The 18,351-nt window shown below is 39.5% G+C and overlaps 1 protein-coding gene across 2 annotated transcripts in view; it reads left to right on the forward strand.

The window, feature by feature from the left end:
• The window catches only part of LOC110068202 (importin-4-like), a 28,368-nt gene extending 12,166 nt beyond the window's left edge, over positions 1-16,202 (forward strand). For both annotated transcript variants that reach the window (XM_089297964.1, XM_089297965.1), the window contains 18 exons: positions 1,048-1,115; positions 1,336-1,381; positions 1,613-1,671; positions 2,278-2,335; positions 2,418-2,497; positions 3,453-3,496; positions 4,812-4,923; positions 5,259-5,341; positions 5,678-5,755; positions 6,004-6,061; positions 6,797-6,902; positions 7,646-7,836; positions 9,962-10,138; positions 11,317-11,370; positions 12,191-12,345; positions 13,493-13,625; positions 14,586-14,760; positions 15,180-16,202. In XM_089297964.1, the coding sequence (XP_089154090.1) occupies positions 1,048-1,115; positions 1,336-1,381; positions 1,613-1,671; positions 2,278-2,335; positions 2,418-2,497; positions 3,453-3,496; positions 4,812-4,923; positions 5,259-5,341; positions 5,678-5,755; positions 6,004-6,061; positions 6,797-6,902; positions 7,646-7,836; positions 9,962-10,138; positions 11,317-11,370; positions 12,191-12,345; positions 13,493-13,625; positions 14,586-14,760; positions 15,180-15,319 (1,817 nt within the window). In that variant the 3' untranslated portion in view covers positions 15,320-16,202. The remainder of the gene's footprint in view (positions 1-1,047; positions 1,116-1,335; positions 1,382-1,612; positions 1,672-2,277; positions 2,336-2,417; positions 2,498-3,452; positions 3,497-4,811; positions 4,924-5,258; positions 5,342-5,677; positions 5,756-6,003; positions 6,062-6,796; positions 6,903-7,645; positions 7,837-9,961; positions 10,139-11,316; positions 11,371-12,190; positions 12,346-13,492; positions 13,626-14,585; positions 14,761-15,179) is intronic.
• Positions 16,203-18,351: the final 2,149 nt, after the last annotated feature.

The following is an 18,351-nucleotide window of genomic DNA, read 5'->3' on the forward strand; positions in this document are numbered from 1 at the left end:
CTTGCCTATGGCTCGTGTTCCTACAGCATTTCTCGTTCTCCCAAACTTCCACTCGTGTTTCTATTTAACAAACTGATGTCAGTTTTTTGTGTGTCTGTCCTGTTATTGATCATGACTTTCGTCATAACATTGTCAAAGTAGCTGTGGATAGGACAGACGCATAATAAAACTGACATCAATTTGTTTTTTTATGATAAGAAATTGTCGAATTGTCTGCTCTCGCTCGTTGGCGCATGGCATAAATTATAAACTCATGTGTCTGTCCGCTTATTGACAATAAAAATTAGCCAATGAGCGTGCAAGAATTTCTGCAGTTATCGTAAAAAACTCGATAGAAACACAGTATGTGTTTCCTATTTCTTAAATAATAATTATTACAACCAGAAATGACACATACATACAATGATTTGAACTGACCCATAGCATGGCCTCTGGCTTCAGTTCTTGTGTTACTCATTGACAATATTTTGTTGCAATTTTTTAGTTGTTGATTTTTTATGTGGCACTGTTTCTTTGTCTTACATGCAAACATTTATTGTGTAAATTAAATTGCGAGACAACACATGTTTAGGGGTTTCCTCAGAATCCTCATGAAAATTTTGAATGTGTTGCCGGGCTGCACCTCATGGAGTATTTACAAATTCACTCATTTTAAAATGCCCATAAAAATATTCCAAATATCAATAATTCCTTACAAGAGCATTGCTCCATGCACTACCATGTTCCAATTTTTTACAGGGAAAAGCAGTAGAAATATTTAACCTTACCGTAACAGCCTGCACTAAGACTCTATCTCTTTGAATAGCTCTTCAACCATTTAACATATTTATTCATTTTCTTTGTATATGCATGCATTGTCCAGTTACACTATACACCACACAGTTAAGTAGTTCCCACACCTGCTCTGCGCTTGGGATGACATGGGAAACTGTTGTCCTGTATACGTAATTGGTAGATAGATATGCAAGGGCTATATTTGTCTGAATATTTTCCAAAGGATGTATATAATATCGATTCATGTTAATCCTTATTTGATCATTGTTGCAGGAGAGGGAATCCTTCCTTATTTACCCACGTTAATGGAAAAACTTCTTCTTGCATTGTCACCTAGTACGGTAAGTTGTATTTTACAAGAAACATTGAAAGAAAAAAAATAATGCTAGGCTGTCCATTCACCGTTGAATGCAGTGTCACTGTACAACTTTCCTGTATCATTTCAATGTTTGCCGGCACGTTTTTTCTTGCAGTAAAGTTTACTAACTTGTCGCAGAACAAATTTAACAAACCCTGTTGCTCAGTTTAATATAGCATGTTTCCTTTTATTTTTTTTGGCAGACTGCACAGATGAAGGAATTGGCTATAAGTGCCATAGGAGCCACAGGTAAAGTTCAGCTGTGGTCAGTTCAACCTGTCTTTAGTTTACTGCAATTTTGGACGATGTACAGGTGTAGCACGTACAACGTTTGATGACATCTTCACGCTGAGGCTACAGTGGTCAATATTTTGTTAATCATATTTTGATTTGTTTTCATCATCCTCAGTTTGCATTTAACCATTTTCGAAGATTCATCGTCATTTGTTATTTGTTTTTAATGAAAATATTTCTTTACAGCTAGTGCTGCCAAAGAAGCCATGCTACCATACTTTCCTCAAATAGTTCAATTTATAAAGGTAATTATAATTTCACCATAGCATTCATATCTTGGGAAAAAACTGTTCTTCTACTTATTAGTTATTGAGTGTCAAAAAAAAATCTTTGCTCTATTTCTGGCCTGTTTGGAAGTCTGGTTGTCAAGGAATGGAGGCTCACAAAATGGCTGGAACTTGTGCCAGTTGAAATGAATATAAAACAAATAAATCATGAAATAACATTGACCGATCAAAGGAAATGCAAGCAACATAATGAACAAATGAGAGCACAAAGCAAACACATGCGTCATACATGGAAACATGGACAAAACCAAGTCAGAATTGGTTTTCTCTTTGTATCTCAGAGGTGATTGAGAAGGAGGGTGCAGGGTTTTACACCAATCATATGATAGAGTATAAAAGGAAGTCAAAAGCAATCGAGGATTGCTTTAGACAATCAAATGATAACCACTCTATATGATTCAAGTTACAACTTGCATGTCTTTTTTTCGGGTAAAAAACACATGCAAGAACATTTAAAAAAAAAAAAAAACATTGTATATGTACGACGCCATCTTTGGCAAGTGCTATGTAATAGGTCTCTGACTTGTTTTAAAAAGTGAGCATTCTTCTTTTTACCTTTGGCAGGAATATCTAAGCAACTCAGGATCTGTTGAAGGGAATATTTTACAGGTACAAGCTATAGGTGAGTCTGCAGTTCTGCAGTTCTTACAGAAATTCTAGTGGTTGTAGAGAGTTCTCTCTGACTTTTATTCCATTCTATATAGATACGTTAGGAGTTCTTGCCAGAACTACTGGTCCTGATAACTTTATGCCACTAGCAGATGAGTGTGTCCAGCTTGGCATGGTAAGATTGCAATGATTTCTTACCACATAACCTGACAGTGATACCAGCTATTTTAGAAGGGTAATCTAGTAAGGAAGTAGACTACGAGCAGTCTCTCTTTCGTTTAGTCCGTTGTGTGTGACATGAAAGGAAACCGCGAGAAAAAACCAAGGGCATGAAGCCGTGAAAGTCCCTCGCCTCCAGGATTTCGCGCAGCCATTTTTTCCTCAAGCTTTATTTGAGGTTTATCTACGGTTCACGCTCGATGGTTTGAGCAAAACAGGAACTACTCAAAGTCTAGTAAGGAAGAAAGTTAGGGAATCAAGCATCCTCAAAAAAAGGGAAGGCTCTGTATAGTCTCGTATAGTAACATCTGTTTTATTCCAGCTATAGCTGAAATGCAGCATGCCTGAAATTAAGTTAGACATACCTTGAAATGATTAGTATTGCGGAGTGTCTAGTCGTGAACTTCAAATACATTAGTTGAAGCTGCGCGCCTCTTCATCTGTAAATATCCTTAAGAACGCTTTGTACAAACATTTTAAATTAAGTCAGCTCAAGAATAAGATTTTTACTCCTTTTCTAAATAATAATTTTTAGATTGCGATATTTTAGTGATAATCTTTGATTATTGTTTAAAGTAGATTTTTAACTTTTAGTACATTTAAGAGGGCCACAAATTTATTAGTTGATAAACTATTACGTGTCACCCTCGATAAATAAAGTTTTGATTTGATTTGATTTGATTTGATTTGAAATAAGCTTATCTCTGTTGGTTTTTATTCTCAACAGTTAAACGAAGATATTCAGTCCCTGAGTAGGAATTTTGATTTCGCATTTTCTTTCATGCACCTCAAAACATAAATGTCAGCTGTTTGGCGCAGATTGAGCTTGACAAATATGTGTTATCATTTCCCCCTCTGCTCTGAAAATGGAAATTAGCAGTAATTATTATTATTATTATAATTTTTTTAAGAGACTCCTTGAACAAGACAGGGATCCTGATCTAAGAAGATGCACGTAAGGATTGTGATTCTAGACTGTCAATATAGTTGCTTAAAATAAACAAACAAACGAACAAACAAACAAAAAGAGTGAGATAATAATCACATCTGGTCAGTCATGTCCTCTTTGTCATCATCTGGTCCTCGTCGGCCCTTGGGGGACATAAGGCGTCCACTATTCCCTTCCATTTCTGACAGTCTGGAGCCGCTCTTTTGGCCTCGCACTAACTCGTGTTGGTCTCCATCAGGTTTTTCTGGAAGTTTCTGCGCCACGTGATTCTCGGTTTACCACGTATCCGTGTGCCTTGCGTGTTCCAATCCATGGGGTGGCGCACTATGTTCCTCGCACCATGCCTTAGTGTATGACCAATCCATTTCCAGCGTCTTCTCTTAATGGTGGTGTTGATAGGCTTTTGACTGGTTCTTATCGATAAATCTCTGTTGGTGCCGATCACCACAGGCCAAGATACCCTCGGAATTCTTCTCTCCTCCTACATATTACCCAAATACAAATTACTCAATAGCGGTGAATAATCTAGTAGTAAAGTCAATACATGAAGCAATGATATCCAACCAATCTCGTGTTTAGGATAGGTTTTTCAACCAAACGTGGTTGATTTGGGTTAGCCCTTGCCTAGTTCCTAGGCCTCTATATTTCGCCATGGTCAATCGTTTTCAAGTCACGTGGAACGAGGCGAAAAGTGTACTCTCCGCCGTTCGTCTCGGATACGTCACCGAAATCGACCGTGAAGGCTTGTATGAAAGACATACAGGAACTAGGCAAGGTTTGTCCTTGATTGGTTGAAAAAAACGTATGTTTGCTCTGATGGGTTAGAAAGACTTAAAAAGGCAATTGGAGAGCTTTGCAAATGCAAAATCGAAGCAAATGCACAATAACGTTTCTCACTCGTTTAAATGCTTTAACAGTGCTTGAACAGCGTTTTATTATGTCTTAATTTGCAGAGCGACAGTCTTTCACTGGCAGAATGAAGGCCGCGTAACAAACAAGCATGACTTCATAGCATCAGACATGACACTTTAAAACAAATTGAAGTATTCTTGAAAAGAGTTGGACCAACGTTTTTCAAAATTTACTCTAATGCAATCCTTGTAAATCTTCCCCAATTTTGCCTATTTCTGGCGTTTCTGTCTTTTTTTTTCAGTTCTACAATTTAAGCTGTTGCTGTGATGCTTCTGTTCAGTATTTCTATGACCACTCGGCCATTGTTGAAATTGGAATTGTGTGACCCACTCTCTCCAATACCGCTATCAATCACCCATAGATCCTTTGAGAATATTGCTTTGATGTTAGATGTTATTTTCTTTTCCAGGTATGGCTTGTTTGCTTCAGTATCTACAATATTGAAGACTAATATGGGAAAATACCTCAAAGACATAGTGAAATATATGATTGAATCACTGCAATCTACGGAAGGAATTGTGGTAAGTTAAAAATCAGTTGCTTGTTGTTTGCAATTTATGTGTAATCGTTTAAATCTGTCACATCTTAGGCACGTGAAGATGTCGGTGATGCCTTAAGATGTTTCAGTTACGTCTGTCCCATACCAAGGAATTAGATGAAGCTCCTGCTTTCTCCTTGCCAGCAACTCTTTAGTGACCAAAGTTATTACTGCTCCCCCAGGGCATGCTAGTCTATCGCTCCCCCACCCCTCCACCACAATAGCCTGTTACATTGAATTGAACGTAATATGTTCTCGTGAGAAGTAAAAGCAAGCAACAAACTTATACAGTAAACGTAATGGTGCTTTCTTCGCCAGACCCACTATGCGAGTGAGGACGACCCTAGTTTTCTACTAGAAGATCAAGACTTAGGAGAAGATGATGACGACGAAGTAACTGGGTAATGTTTACTTTGTGACTCAAGTCTCATGATCAGTGTCAAAAGTCTCCTTATTTTTTATCACATCTTTACTTTAACTTTCGTTGAGAGAATTCGTTATAACGAAAGATTGGATTAAAGGAAACCTGTGCTGTACTGGAGGTAGCTAAGTGCTGTAGCTTGCAATATACAAGTTATCACCCAATTTGAAAATGCAATTTTGCATCCAACACTGTTATGAAAAACGTCTTTATAAATTGGTTAAAGAAAAGAGGTGATTGCTGATACTTTATACTTTGTCTTAGCTTCATGTATCGCACTATAGTGTGTTCCAAAGTTCCTTCTGTCTGGTTACAGGTATAGTGTAGAAAATGCTTATCTGGAAGAGAAAGAAGACACTTGTAATGCTCTGGGGGAGATCTCAGAAAACTCAGGGTAAGTTGAAGTGCTAATTTAATAAAGCGTGTAAGTGTAGCCAATAACCCAGTAGAGTGCTTACTGCCTCTATTGCGCTAAAAGTGATCTCGAAAATAAGCACAAGAAGTAGGCGTTAGGATTACATTATAATATCTTGTGTTGAGAGAGAGAATTACGGATTTCTGAGATGAATGTTTAGAAGTTCAAACAATAGTTAACAGCTATTGAAACTATTAGGATAATCATTGACTTTTCTTCTTTTATAGAACAGAATTTCTACCGTACTTAGACGAATCATTTAAAGAAGTATTAAAACTTATCCAGGTATGAAAACTGAAGTTACTGTGCTAGCAAGCCACAGGCAGACCAGTGGTTTTTCACCTGTGATATCAGTATTCATGGAGTATCCATAGAATTTCCAGTTATTTCTGGATGAATTTAAACAGTTTTCTCTTGGCCATCACAAATGAATTTAAGGAAATAGTTGATTTGAGTGCCGGATTTAGCACTGCTGTGATCATTGTGGACACTGAAAGTAAACAAAAATACTGCGAATGTTGCATAACCTATTAAAAGACCCATTTGGTTGGAGGCTAACCAGTGTGCTATTCGAAAAGCGCAGCCGAGGGGTTAAATCTGAGTGTGAGAGTTAACCGAATTATTAATTTTCCTGTATAAAAATGTTTTTCTTTGCTTATGTTTTGTGTTGTTTGAGATTATTCAAACTCAGAACTGAAGGACACACAGTACAAACAGAAAACCTCACCAAAAAGTTTTAAAACTGAAATCAAAGTTCTCGCGAATCGTGGGTTAGCTTAATCGGACTTTGAACAACCCGGCCCAGGACTCGCCCAGAACAACAGAACTTTCCACATGACGTCACAGCAGCTATCTTGGCATTCAAAACAATATAATTCCTCCCCTTTGGGAAATGAGCTTTTTCTTACACAAAAATTTACTATAGTTTAGGAACCCCAATGTAACTGCCAAGAAAACCCTCGTTGAGGGCAAACCGTGTTTCGCTTTCTGTTTTTAACAAAATTCCATGCGACTGGTCAGTTTCCCCACACAGGGGTAAGGAAGGGAGCTGTGATGGCGTTAGGTCAGTTCTGCAGTGGATTCCATTCTCTTCTTGAAGAAGCTGGTGCAGAGGATAAAACAGCGTGTATGTAGAGAAAACAACCACTTTTATACTTAAATAGCGTTAAAAGGCTGTTTTTTTTTTTTTGTTTTTTTTGTAATGACGGCGTAATCGTTGTTTTTGTTATATAATTCTACCATCCTTCTTAGTCACTGCAGTTAAAACAAGAATTTTTCGTAAAAATGGGCCTGGCCTGCCTTTTCTTACGCCCAGTTAACAGTCAACCATCAAATCGCAAACGGCTAAAAAGAATATGCATTTTCTACGACAGTTGCTGATAAAATGTGTTTTATTTTTGTCAGCATTCTCTGTCAGATATTACCAAGTTATATCATATTATATCATATTATAACAGTTTTCGCTTTAGTGCCGAAAGTAAGTCGCATTTGCTTTGGTTTTGCATTACTACGTAACACGATTGGCTTAGAAAAACGCCTGCCAATAAGTCATCCAATCAGAAGTCACTCGCTCGCACACGTTTTCCCGCGCTTTGCGTCAGCTACATTTATTTACTTCGAGATTTGATTGGTTCGTTGGATTGTGTGTTTTTTTGTGATTGGCCAGAGTGATAACTTTGGGTTTCGTTATCAATGGCATCTTTTTGTTTTTTGAAACTTTGAAGCTTCTTCTGTTGACTCTATAGCATAACATAACTACAAAAGTACAGCTTTGCATTTCGGGCGGTAAAGCTGTGAATTATGGAAGGTACCATCCCTCATTTTAGGCTATTAAACCTGTATGCTGTCGTTCTTCGCTCTCTTCTTTAGTGCAACGTATGCTTGGCACAGCAATACCAACCTTTATCACCGTTATAACGAAGGACAAGGACAGATCTGTTGCCATGGCAACACTGCAGTCGCTCAATGAAGTCCTAAAGGCAGTCAAGTCTTTAATCGTTGATGAACAGGGACACCCTGACGCCATTGCTAATGCCGCGAGATCGATACTCATGCAGAAGGTTGGTTTATATATATTGATTGTAAATCATGGTGGTCTTTTTAAGTGTTTATATGTTTTGCTGCTTTGTCTTTGTTTGTCAACTCTGTACTACAGTTGATTAGAGAAACTTGTTAAACACACTATAGTAAATTAAAGCAAATGCGATTTTTGGTCACTAAACTGGCAAGCCAAGAATTTCATACTTCTTACGTTGTCAGTTCCCTTTTAGAGGTGGGCTGGGATTGTAGTGGGGTTCGCACTTGAAACACTGGTCGGCGTTCGTACATCATTCCTACATACAAAAGAAGGAGTTGATGTTACAGTAGCTGTACATTTTGGTGCACTCTAGAACACTCGTATCATACAAGCTCTTCATTGCGTTTCTTCTGTGACTGTAATAAATAATAATAATAATAATAATAATAATAATAATAATAATAATAATAATAATAATAATATATACAGGCAAAAACTAACGATAGATAAATCCGACGTTTCGGCGACATCTTGGCGCCATTGTCAAGGGAAACTAATTAAATATGCGATTTCAAGAGTAACTAAGAGTTCAGAGTTTCTAATTTGCATAATTTAGACAAAGACTTTAGCGCGAACTGAGTCTGATTGTACATTTAAACACGGTCGTAATTGTTTAATGAGTAACATCTCATTAATGAGACAATCAAACTTGTTGTGGCATTTTTTCAACACGCTAAAACAATTGCGAAGGTCATCCGGAATCCTGCCTGCGTGTCTATTATCATAGTGATTGCGTACTGACGAGGTCTTGCTTCTATGTCCATCAACGCGTACGAACAGATGGCCACGGGTGTAACCGACATAACCAGCATCGCACTGGTCACACTTGAAGTTATACACAACGCATTGTTGATCAATGAGCTGAGGCTTAGGTTCGCTTGTCGGGAACTCCTGGGCAATCTTGCGGCTCGTAAACACCGGTTGAACACTGGTCTGCAGCTTCACACTGAGATCTTTCAACTGTGTCTTCACGATATTAGCAGACTCCTGGTCTTTAAAGGGTATGACAACCCGAGTAGTGTTTTCTGTCGTAGATCTGGACCGTAATGAGGGCTGGTCAGCGACCTTTAAATTTAGGAAGGTTTTGACAGTGGAGTCAACAAGGTGCTTGGGATATTTAAGTTTAGAGAAAACAGACTTCAGTCGTTCGCACTCCTCAGTGAAGTAGGACCATGACGAAGACAGGCGATGTGCGCGATCGAGCATAGTGAAGTGTGAAGCTGCAGACCAGTGTTCAACCGGTGTTTACGAGCCGCAAGATTGCCCAGGAGTTCCCGACAAGCGAACCTAAGCCTCAGCTCATTGATCAACAATGCGTTGTGTATAACTTCAAGTGTGACCAGTGCGATGCTGGTTATGTCGGTTACACCCGTGGCCATCTGTTCGTACGCGTTGATGGACATAGAAGCAAGACCTCGTCAGTACGCAATCACTATGATAATAGACACGCAGGCAGGATTCCGGATGACCTTCGCAATTGTTTTAGCGTGTTGAAAAAATGCCACAACAAGTTTGATTGTCTCATTAATGAGATGTTACTCATTAAACAATTACGACCGTGTTTAAATGTACAATCAGACTCAGTTCGCGCTAAAGTCTTTGTCTAACTTATGCAAATTAGAAACTCTGAACTCTTAGTTACTCTTGAAATCGCATATTTAATTAGTTTCCCTTGACAATGGCGCCAAGATGTCGCCGAAACGTCGGATTTATCTATCGTTAGTTTTTGCCTGTATATGTTTATCTAAATCATTGTTGAATAATAATAATCCCTTTATTTAAGTGTCGATGTATTTAACACTAATGTGCTAATTGGGGACACTGTAAATAAATAAACAAACATTTCAAATATAACATAAACTATTAAGAATCCCAACTGGCGGGAGGCTGACCAGCTGGCTATTTACACAATGCGGTCGAGGAGTTGAACTCGGGGCTACCGAGAACACTCCAGATAGCGGTAGGGTGGAGGATTTGAACCAGGGACCTCCAGATTTCAAATCCAGCGCCCTAAACCACTCGGCCACGCCGCCTCCACAAACTGTAAAAAAGAGCGTGCGATTTTTGCTTCGTAAGTTGGATTTTTTTTTTTCATCTTCCTTTTACAGACTGCTTGTCAACAAGGTGATGATGATGACATAGATGATTCAGACCAGCAAGCAGAGTTTGATGCAATGTTAATTGAGTATGCCGGGGACATTCTTCCGTCCTTGGCTACTGCTGTAGGCGGACAAATCTTCGCACCGTACTTTGCAGGATTTTTGCCCCTGTTACTCAAGAAAACTGTAAGTAAATTATGCTAAGCCGGTATTCAAATACAAGTCTTTCCTTCTCAGTTTATCGGCCGTGTTACAAGGACTATGGTCGTTCATTTCCATAGATTAAACAATCAGTCTCACCAACTCTTTATATGCTTTTTAAATCATAGCGTAGGAAAAACCTCGAATAGTTCTCACTTTTCCTCAAATTGTCCAGATCACTAGTGAAAAAGTCAAGCGGTTGAGACGGACGCTTGAAAATTGGGGCGAGGCAATGCTTTCCAGTGTTCCTCGCCCTAGTGGTTTTCTACTCGCTTTTTTCGCTTCTCTATGAATCATGTGACGCAGAGTAGGAACTAATACTGTAGATGATTTACTGTGCCACTTCTCAGCACAGCGTGCATAGCTGGCGTAAAAGAAGATGGGGTTAATAGTGGAGGTGAAAAACGCAATTTGTGCAAAACCAAACCAATTGCTTATCAATTAGACTACTCAGCCAATTTTAAACCGTAATAAAACCAAAACCAAAAGCAAAACCAAATTGATCGTCTGATTGCTTTCGACTCTCACCGTAATCCTCGAATTAGCGCCCCGCCTCGAATAATCGCCCCCTCCCCTCCTCCCCCCCCCCCATTTTGTGGACGAGTAATGAGACAACAAAGGATGTATACTTTTCGTCATGTAGTATTAGATTTGTACATTGTTTCAGTTTGTGACGTAATTCCTATAAAAGACTCGATATCATTATTCACAGGATAAATCGCTAGACTCCCGCCCTTTTTTTGCCTCACGTTTAGTGAACGCGTTGAACACGTTAATACTAACGATGCCGCGATTTAAACTTTAGGATCAGCTTTTTATGTCAATAAACAGCTTATGTTGGTGTTTACACGCAGATGATGTACCAAAAAAATGATCATGTCAGGCCATGATTTGGGAAAAATTAAATTAGCGCCCCCCTCGAATAAGCGCCCCCCGTCTTCTCCTAAATTTGAAATAAGCCCCCCGGGCGCTAATTCGAGGATTTACGGTAATTGAAAAACGGTCTATTGCGTAGAGATTTAACTCCTTAAGCAAGATATTGTCTCAAATCACTTATGTTACAACCTCTTACATCTTGGGGCTTGTCACACTAAATTCATGACGCGTCCAATCTGTGTTTTTGTAGTATATATTCCCTGTCTGATGTTTTTTTGACTTCGCAGAGAAAATCCTGTTCAGTTTCTGATAAATCGTTTGCTATTGGAACAATATCAGAGGTGAGTTTTTTTTTCTCAAATATGATCTTTCAAGTGATATTATACAACACAAGTGACTGTGTTTTACCACATTTCCAAACACCGTAAAGAGAGTTGAAATACGGCGCGCGCAGCTGATTTACGTCGATGTGTTTGGAACTAGGGTAAATACCCGGGGAGGGGAATTTAGGAATTTCTGGGTGGGGATGTGCCGCTGGGACCCTTGAACCCTTAGCCTATACCAGAGCTAGTTCAGCTGAATTTTGCCACCCTATACTAGAGTAAACTCCCCAAATCCCCCCATCTATCGACACTGTTGAGGCTGATTTGCGTAAATTTAAACTTGCCGATTTGATTTTTTTATATTTTTGAGTGACAATTCCTGGTTTCCTTAGTCTAGATAAAATCTTCAACCAACAAGTCAGTTTTGTGAAAAATTATACCCTATTCTAGACACAAACGCTCTGATTTATATACCCTATCCTAGAGTAAACTGCTTGAAAACCATGCCCTTCACAGCGGCACATACCTATATAGCCCATACATGACAGTGCACCCCCCCCCGGGGGGGTAAATACTGTCTCGAACGTTTAATATATCTTCTCAGAAGAAACTAAAGCCAAGGATAAAATAGAGAAATAAAGGCGTGAAACGTCTATGCTGATTTAAGATCAGATATCCAAACACCGTCACGGTTATGATTTCCTTGAGTTAAACTTGATGAATTATTTATGAGTTTGAGAAATTACTCTAAGACGTAACTCACTTTGTTGCTGATAATTGTCCATATTGATTCCTGTAGTATGTCATATACCCACACCATGTTCGTTCTTGTTTGTAGGTACTGCTCGCCATGGCCCACGCAATAGTTCCCTTTGTCCAGCATCTCTTCCCAGTTTTTATGACGTCACTCAAAGATGAGGATGATGAAGTGAGAAGTAACGCAATCTATGGCCTTGGTCTTCTTGCTTTCTATGGTGGAGATCTTATTACGCCGTATCCTTACATACACTGAATCTATATCGCATTCGGTAATATTTTAATTGGTTCTGGTAGTATATATGAAGTGACTCGTGTGTGAGTTACAATGGTCTTAGTCCGTTGTGATCGAGGTCCACAGATCGATTGTTTCTACGAAAATAGCCTGCAGAATAGGCTTGACGTGTCCTTTGTGTGCGTGCCGACCGAAAATGTTAAGAGCGCTTGTTAGCACGTTAATTCCAACAGCTGAACAAGTTCAAGTGAACATCACTCGAATATAATTCGATTAATGTATCAAGTTTCGCGCGCACGTGACAGTTTTTTTTTTGTTTTTTTTTTTTTACATCATTGTTTGCTGTTAGTTCAGTCTGTTAGTTAGTTCACGAAGTTGGCGAAGAAAGTTCGTAAGTTCAGAAAATTTTGAAGCGAAATGTAGGCATGTGCTGCCGAGAAACGCATTTTAAGGGTTAGGATACGTCGCTGTGAAACCCTGAAGCGAAAGATCAGGAATTGTAAAGTGGAGATTATAAGGCGGATTAGCGAGGCAACACGAAACCCAATAAACGAGTGCGGAGCGCGAACATGAGCGTGGAGCGTGAACACGAGCGCGAAGAGCGGACACGAGCGCGAAGCACGAGTTGAAAAAAAATTGATGTTCTTTTTATGGTAGTGTGGAAGTGGCAGCGCGGGAGTGTTGCAGCTGTAGTCAAACGCAACTAGTAAACATTGTACATCACACTTGCTTCACCGCAACGTGAAAGCTCCATTCCGATATGAATGCATTCACAATCCTCCAAAGGAAAAAACGGGCAGCTCATTTTACAACAGTAGCTTGCGAACGTAACACACCCCATGAGAGACAAAGAAAGCCCTATTTTTTGCATTATTTGTCCCTTTACTAACGTTATTGTGTATGCCGGTGGTTTGAAGATGTACGTGTCTACGAGCGTTGTTGCGTTGTTCCGTGGTAAATATGCTAGTCGCCATCTTTTTACCTATGGAAAATTACGTTAAATGAAATAATATTTCTTTGTTCTTATTTACTGTATACTGACCGCCATCGTAAGTTGTGTCGACCCAAAAGCGTGGAAATCCTACTACGCTTAGAAATTGTTCCCAAAAGGTTCGTGCATGTCTTCAGTATTTCCTTAATGAGCTTCAGTCATTACCAGACTATTCTAGAAGCTCTGTTTGTGATCCTGTCCCAGAACCAACCTCCCCGTGTTGTCGACAACATCTGTGGCGCTGTCAGTAGGATGGTAATGGCCAATAGGAATTCTCTTCCCTTGGAGAAGGTTTGAGCCTGATTTTGTATGTTGCTTACTTTGTTTACTTTGGCCCTTTACTCCTCCCGGGGCATAGGCCACCAATAACAACTCTCCAGTCTCCTCTGTCCTGAGCTATCCTTTCAAGATGTTTCCATGCGTGTCCAGTCCTTTTAATTTCCTTTTCAAGCTCCCGCCGCCAGGTGTTCCGTGGTCTCCCTCTCTTTCTTTGACCTTGGGGGTTCCAGTTCAGGGCTTGACGGCCAATGCTACTAGGTGGTTTGCGAAGTGTATGGCCAAGCCATTGTATGTTGCTTGCTTGTCATTTAATGTTTTATAATGGTATCCAGCTAGTTTGAGAACGCGAGTCTCAATTCACGGTCGTTTTCTTGGACCGTTACTTGTGTCCCGAGTAACGGTTCTGCAAGCGACTGCGAAATGAAACTCGCCCTAGACTTCTTCGCGTTTCTAAAGTAAGGAATTGTTGCTTCACTAAGGTTTAATCGAAGGAGCATTGGCCAAAACGCGACTTCTTATTTCCAAAACTCTGTTTAGAAATTTGGTGAACAGGCCGTAATATTTACGAGTAGAGTAACTAACTTGCCCGTGATGAGATAGCCTACAACAACAATGAGCTCACTGGCAGCCAATAGCAGTTTAGGATTAGTAAATGAAATGTTAGATCATTTGTTTAGAGACTGGAATAAATTCAGATATTTTGTAAATTGTTCTTCGGTTACGCCCCCTCTGGTGGGACACCGGATGCCACTATACCGCTACTGTTGGAGGTGCAGGTTCTGTCTGTTTTGTTGGTCTCCAAAGATTTTATCTGCTCTAACAGATCCCACTTTCTTTCTACAACCAAGGAGTTATCCCAGGTTTAGAAGAGAGCTTGCTAGCACAATCGTAATAAACTTTTCTCCGTGAGGAGAGACCAAATTCTCAAATCTGCAGAAGAAAATTTCCCAACTTGCGAACTTTGCATTGCAGGTTTTTCCAGGATTGTTGCAGTGTCTCCCTTTAAAAGAAGACTTTGAAGAAAACCATCCTGTCTATTCATGCATCATGGAGCTATTTAGCGATCAGCATCCCCTCATCAGGCAGTATCTACCACAGCTTCTAGCAGTGTTTTCACAAGTGCTACCCTCTGGCAGTTTACAAGATGGTGAGTGAGACTGCAAAAACTGGGGTTACCCGCAGATGGAGCAATTTTCGTATGACCTTGAATGAGCGTGAGCACGAACAACAAAAAACGAACTAGAAATAATATGATTGGTTTAGCCAACGGAGGCGAACGCTCGCATCCTCTGGGCGACTCGCTTTGCAGCGTTCTGATTGGTTAATTGACCAAGGTTTTGTCCATATTTGGGTTGTTTTACGGGAAGAACGCGCATAACTTGTTTTGATCCTTTCTAATTGCTGGTGGGATGGGAAATCGCAAACACTCAGGAAAAGTGTTTTTGGAAGTCTAACTTAAGTAAATAAAACAGCTAAGAAAAGAAAGAATTTCTCGAAGAAAGCTGTCTATGTATCGCTGCAGCCGTATTGACTGTAACTTCAAAATCAATTGTTAATTATTTTCAGGTATTCGCTCAGGAGTCGTTAGTATGATACAGAAGATTCATCAACAATCTCCTCAAAGATTCCAGAACATTCTGGCAGAAATGCCTCAAGAGCATGCTCAGGTGCTGATGGCCGCTGTTACTGCGCAGGCTCCTGGTTGACAGCATTTCACAACGTTGCTCAGTACTAACTTATCGTTGGCAAGGTCAAGATTATCGATGGTGAAAGACAACGCCTTCGTGTCTTCAGAACCCACTTCTTGTTGACTTATTAGCAGGGATGTCTGCAAAGAAAACAGAACGTGAATGCAGCTGAATGCATCATGATTATCTATGATGCTTACACAACGTACTACGTGACTTACATCCCAATCTCAAGTTGCGGCCGCACAAACAATAAAGCAAAAATGAAAACTGGGATGAAAAATAAAACCTGAAAATATCGCTTGGTAGATTTAGCAGGCTGATGTAAATGCTACTCTCACGTTTGCATCGGTAAATACACAGGTAGTTTTAAATTCCTTCATAAAAAAATGTTGCCAAATGTCATGCGATACAACCGTGTTATAGCGTAACAAGAGATTATGATCCCCTTGAGCTTAATTAACCAATCATTGCTCGCGTTATATAGTCATTATTTCAGTTGTAAAAGATTGCAGAAGGGAACTTTATTGCTAGAATTGAGAAATGATGCTGCCGCCTGAAAATATATATTTATGCTAAGAGTGGTCATCTGATAGCACAGAAGGGAAGGGAACTGTCCTTTCCAAAAACGCCGTAATGTGTCCTCAAGGAGGGCTTGATAGAATACAAGGGAAGCATATTTTAACATTACTACCACAAAAACAATAATGTTTTAAAATGAAGTATGCGAGCACTATGTGGTCACAAACTGGTCAAAATCTATCTTTACTTGGAATAATTAAATTTCGTTCCCGAAGTAAAGAAAAGAGAGAATGAGAAATCCGAAACTGTTAAAATGATAGATCGATATAAATAAGACTAGATAAGGAAAAATTAACAAATAAAATTGATCCATGTGAAATGTATTACGTGATTATTTTTTAAAATTTCTATGGTCAGGCGTTTTAGTGCATTGTCATAACTGCTTCAAAAACGAGAAGTTCTATAGAATGGAGCAAAATCTTTACATTCTCCCATTCGTAGAACTCAATCACACTCCATTAAAGAGAGTAGATGGTTTAAACCTTTTTCAGTCACGCGGTCGTTTATTTTTTACATGGTTTATTTGAACATTGAAATTAGCGGCTCTTTCGCTGCCAAAATATCCAGCAAACTGGGGAAAGGGAAACTGGGGAAACATATTTCTTGCAAGATTACAACTAAGATGATGATGTGATGTTGCTGGTGATCGTGCTCTTTTGCGAAAAGAAGATTACTATCTTGATGGCCATCAAAAATTTCTTTAAAGTGCACCTAACCCCAAAATTTTTTTTCGCTAAAACGAATTTAGACTTTATTTGGAGCATTTGGGCGAAGAAAGTTTTGAATTTGGTTGAATCCTCGATTTTCTATGCCCTTTCAAAGTCGCGCTTGAAGTGTTTCACGACCGCGTTTTAGGGAGTCTGGGGCGGCGGTACCTGATGACGTCTACCCAAGAACCAAACACAATAGCGCCTCAATCAGCCCTCTGTATTTGCTCGCGAAAATGGAACACAAAACTAATCGTTCCGATCTATTTTGGGACTAAAACGTCCAAGTTTTGTCTCATAATCATTTCTTTTTCGTCACTGGAGTCAGAGTTAAGTTTTGATTCGGAAGACACCGAAATAAACTTCTATCGAGCACGTTCGAGAGCTGTGAACTCACTGCTTAGAGCTTTGAGAGCAATTTACAATATTTCAAGCGACGAAGGGGAAGACTTCTTTGCGGACGAGCTGCTTGTATATTGAGAATGGAAAGCTAGATACGAAGTGGAGGAGCTGGCAAACGTAAGCAGGAAAGAAAACTCAAGGACTGCTTTGGATGGTAATTTCGTCAACTAAACATAAGATTCCCACGCGTGTTTATACTGGTTTATAGCCCGTTTACATTTGTCCTTAGCGAGAATGTATTTTGTCAAGGTGTGATTGTTCTGTTAAATCCAGTTTGTGTTTTACCTTCAGTTGAATGCTTTATGTTTATAAGAGCGACGTACTTGTTGCAGTTTTCGAGACTTGATGACCTCCAAAACATTGGCTTCGATCGATTGAAAATCGTATTGTTTAGACCTGTATTTTTGAAGCTGCGGGAAGCAAGGCGGAAAGAAACATTTCATACAATTACCGATTTCACATTGTCACACGTTTTAAGTCGTAACTCCAAATAACCATTGTAAATTGTTCTCAAGGTTTGCAGTGAAATTCGTCTGATAAGCGAAAAGGATGTGTTCCCTAAGCGGTCCGCAGATAATGTTACGCGGTCATATTTTCGACGCTATTGCACAGAATCTTTGTCGCACTGCTGATTTCCAAACCTTCGAAAAACTCTGTCAGTCTAACAATTTTGTTATCATGTATTTCTAAATGATTAATCTTCGACTTTCATCTAAATCGAAAGAGAAATAAGTGTTGGTTAGCGGCGTACAGTTGCGATCTATTTACATATCAGTATAACGCTTCTTGATCATGATCGGATCACACAACTTTGCCGGTTATGTTATAAATACTGCGGGATTGGAAGATATAGCTAGGTTGTCGGTAGTATTTCTACAAATTACTGGTTAGCTTTAAGCAGAAAATTATGAAAATAGCGTTCGAAAGTCTGCGGAACAAATTCCAGTGAGAGTTCTTCAATGGTTCTCACAGATTCAGTTCGCTTGTTTCGGTTCGACAAAATCAACCATCGTTTACGTCTTTATTGCACCATTAGCCGATCATCGTCAGTAAATTGTACAGTATATCTTTCTTTAAATCTGGAATATTGCTGCAACAGCCGATAGCACCTCTGGAAGGCGTTTCTGCGCATTTTTCGAATGTGTATTGCACCATCCTGAAGGAAATGAGACGACGTGAGATATCCCACCTTCCTGGGTAGACGTCACAACAGCCGCTGGGCCCATTCTCCTCAAATTCGGTCGTGAAACAAAATGGCGGTGTTTTGGAGCTATTTTCGAGATTTCGTTGGGGCACAGAAAATCGAGGATTTAACGGAATCCAAATTTTTTTTTTGCAGAACTATTTCAAATAACAAGT

Source organism: Orbicella faveolata, unplaced genomic scaffold (assembly GCF_042242905.1).
Source record: "Orbicella faveolata isolate gen_17 unplaced genomic scaffold, um_ofav_v1 contig_3, whole genome shotgun sequence".
Classification (NCBI taxonomy): Eukaryota; Metazoa; Cnidaria; class Anthozoa; order Scleractinia; family Merulinidae; genus Orbicella; species Orbicella faveolata.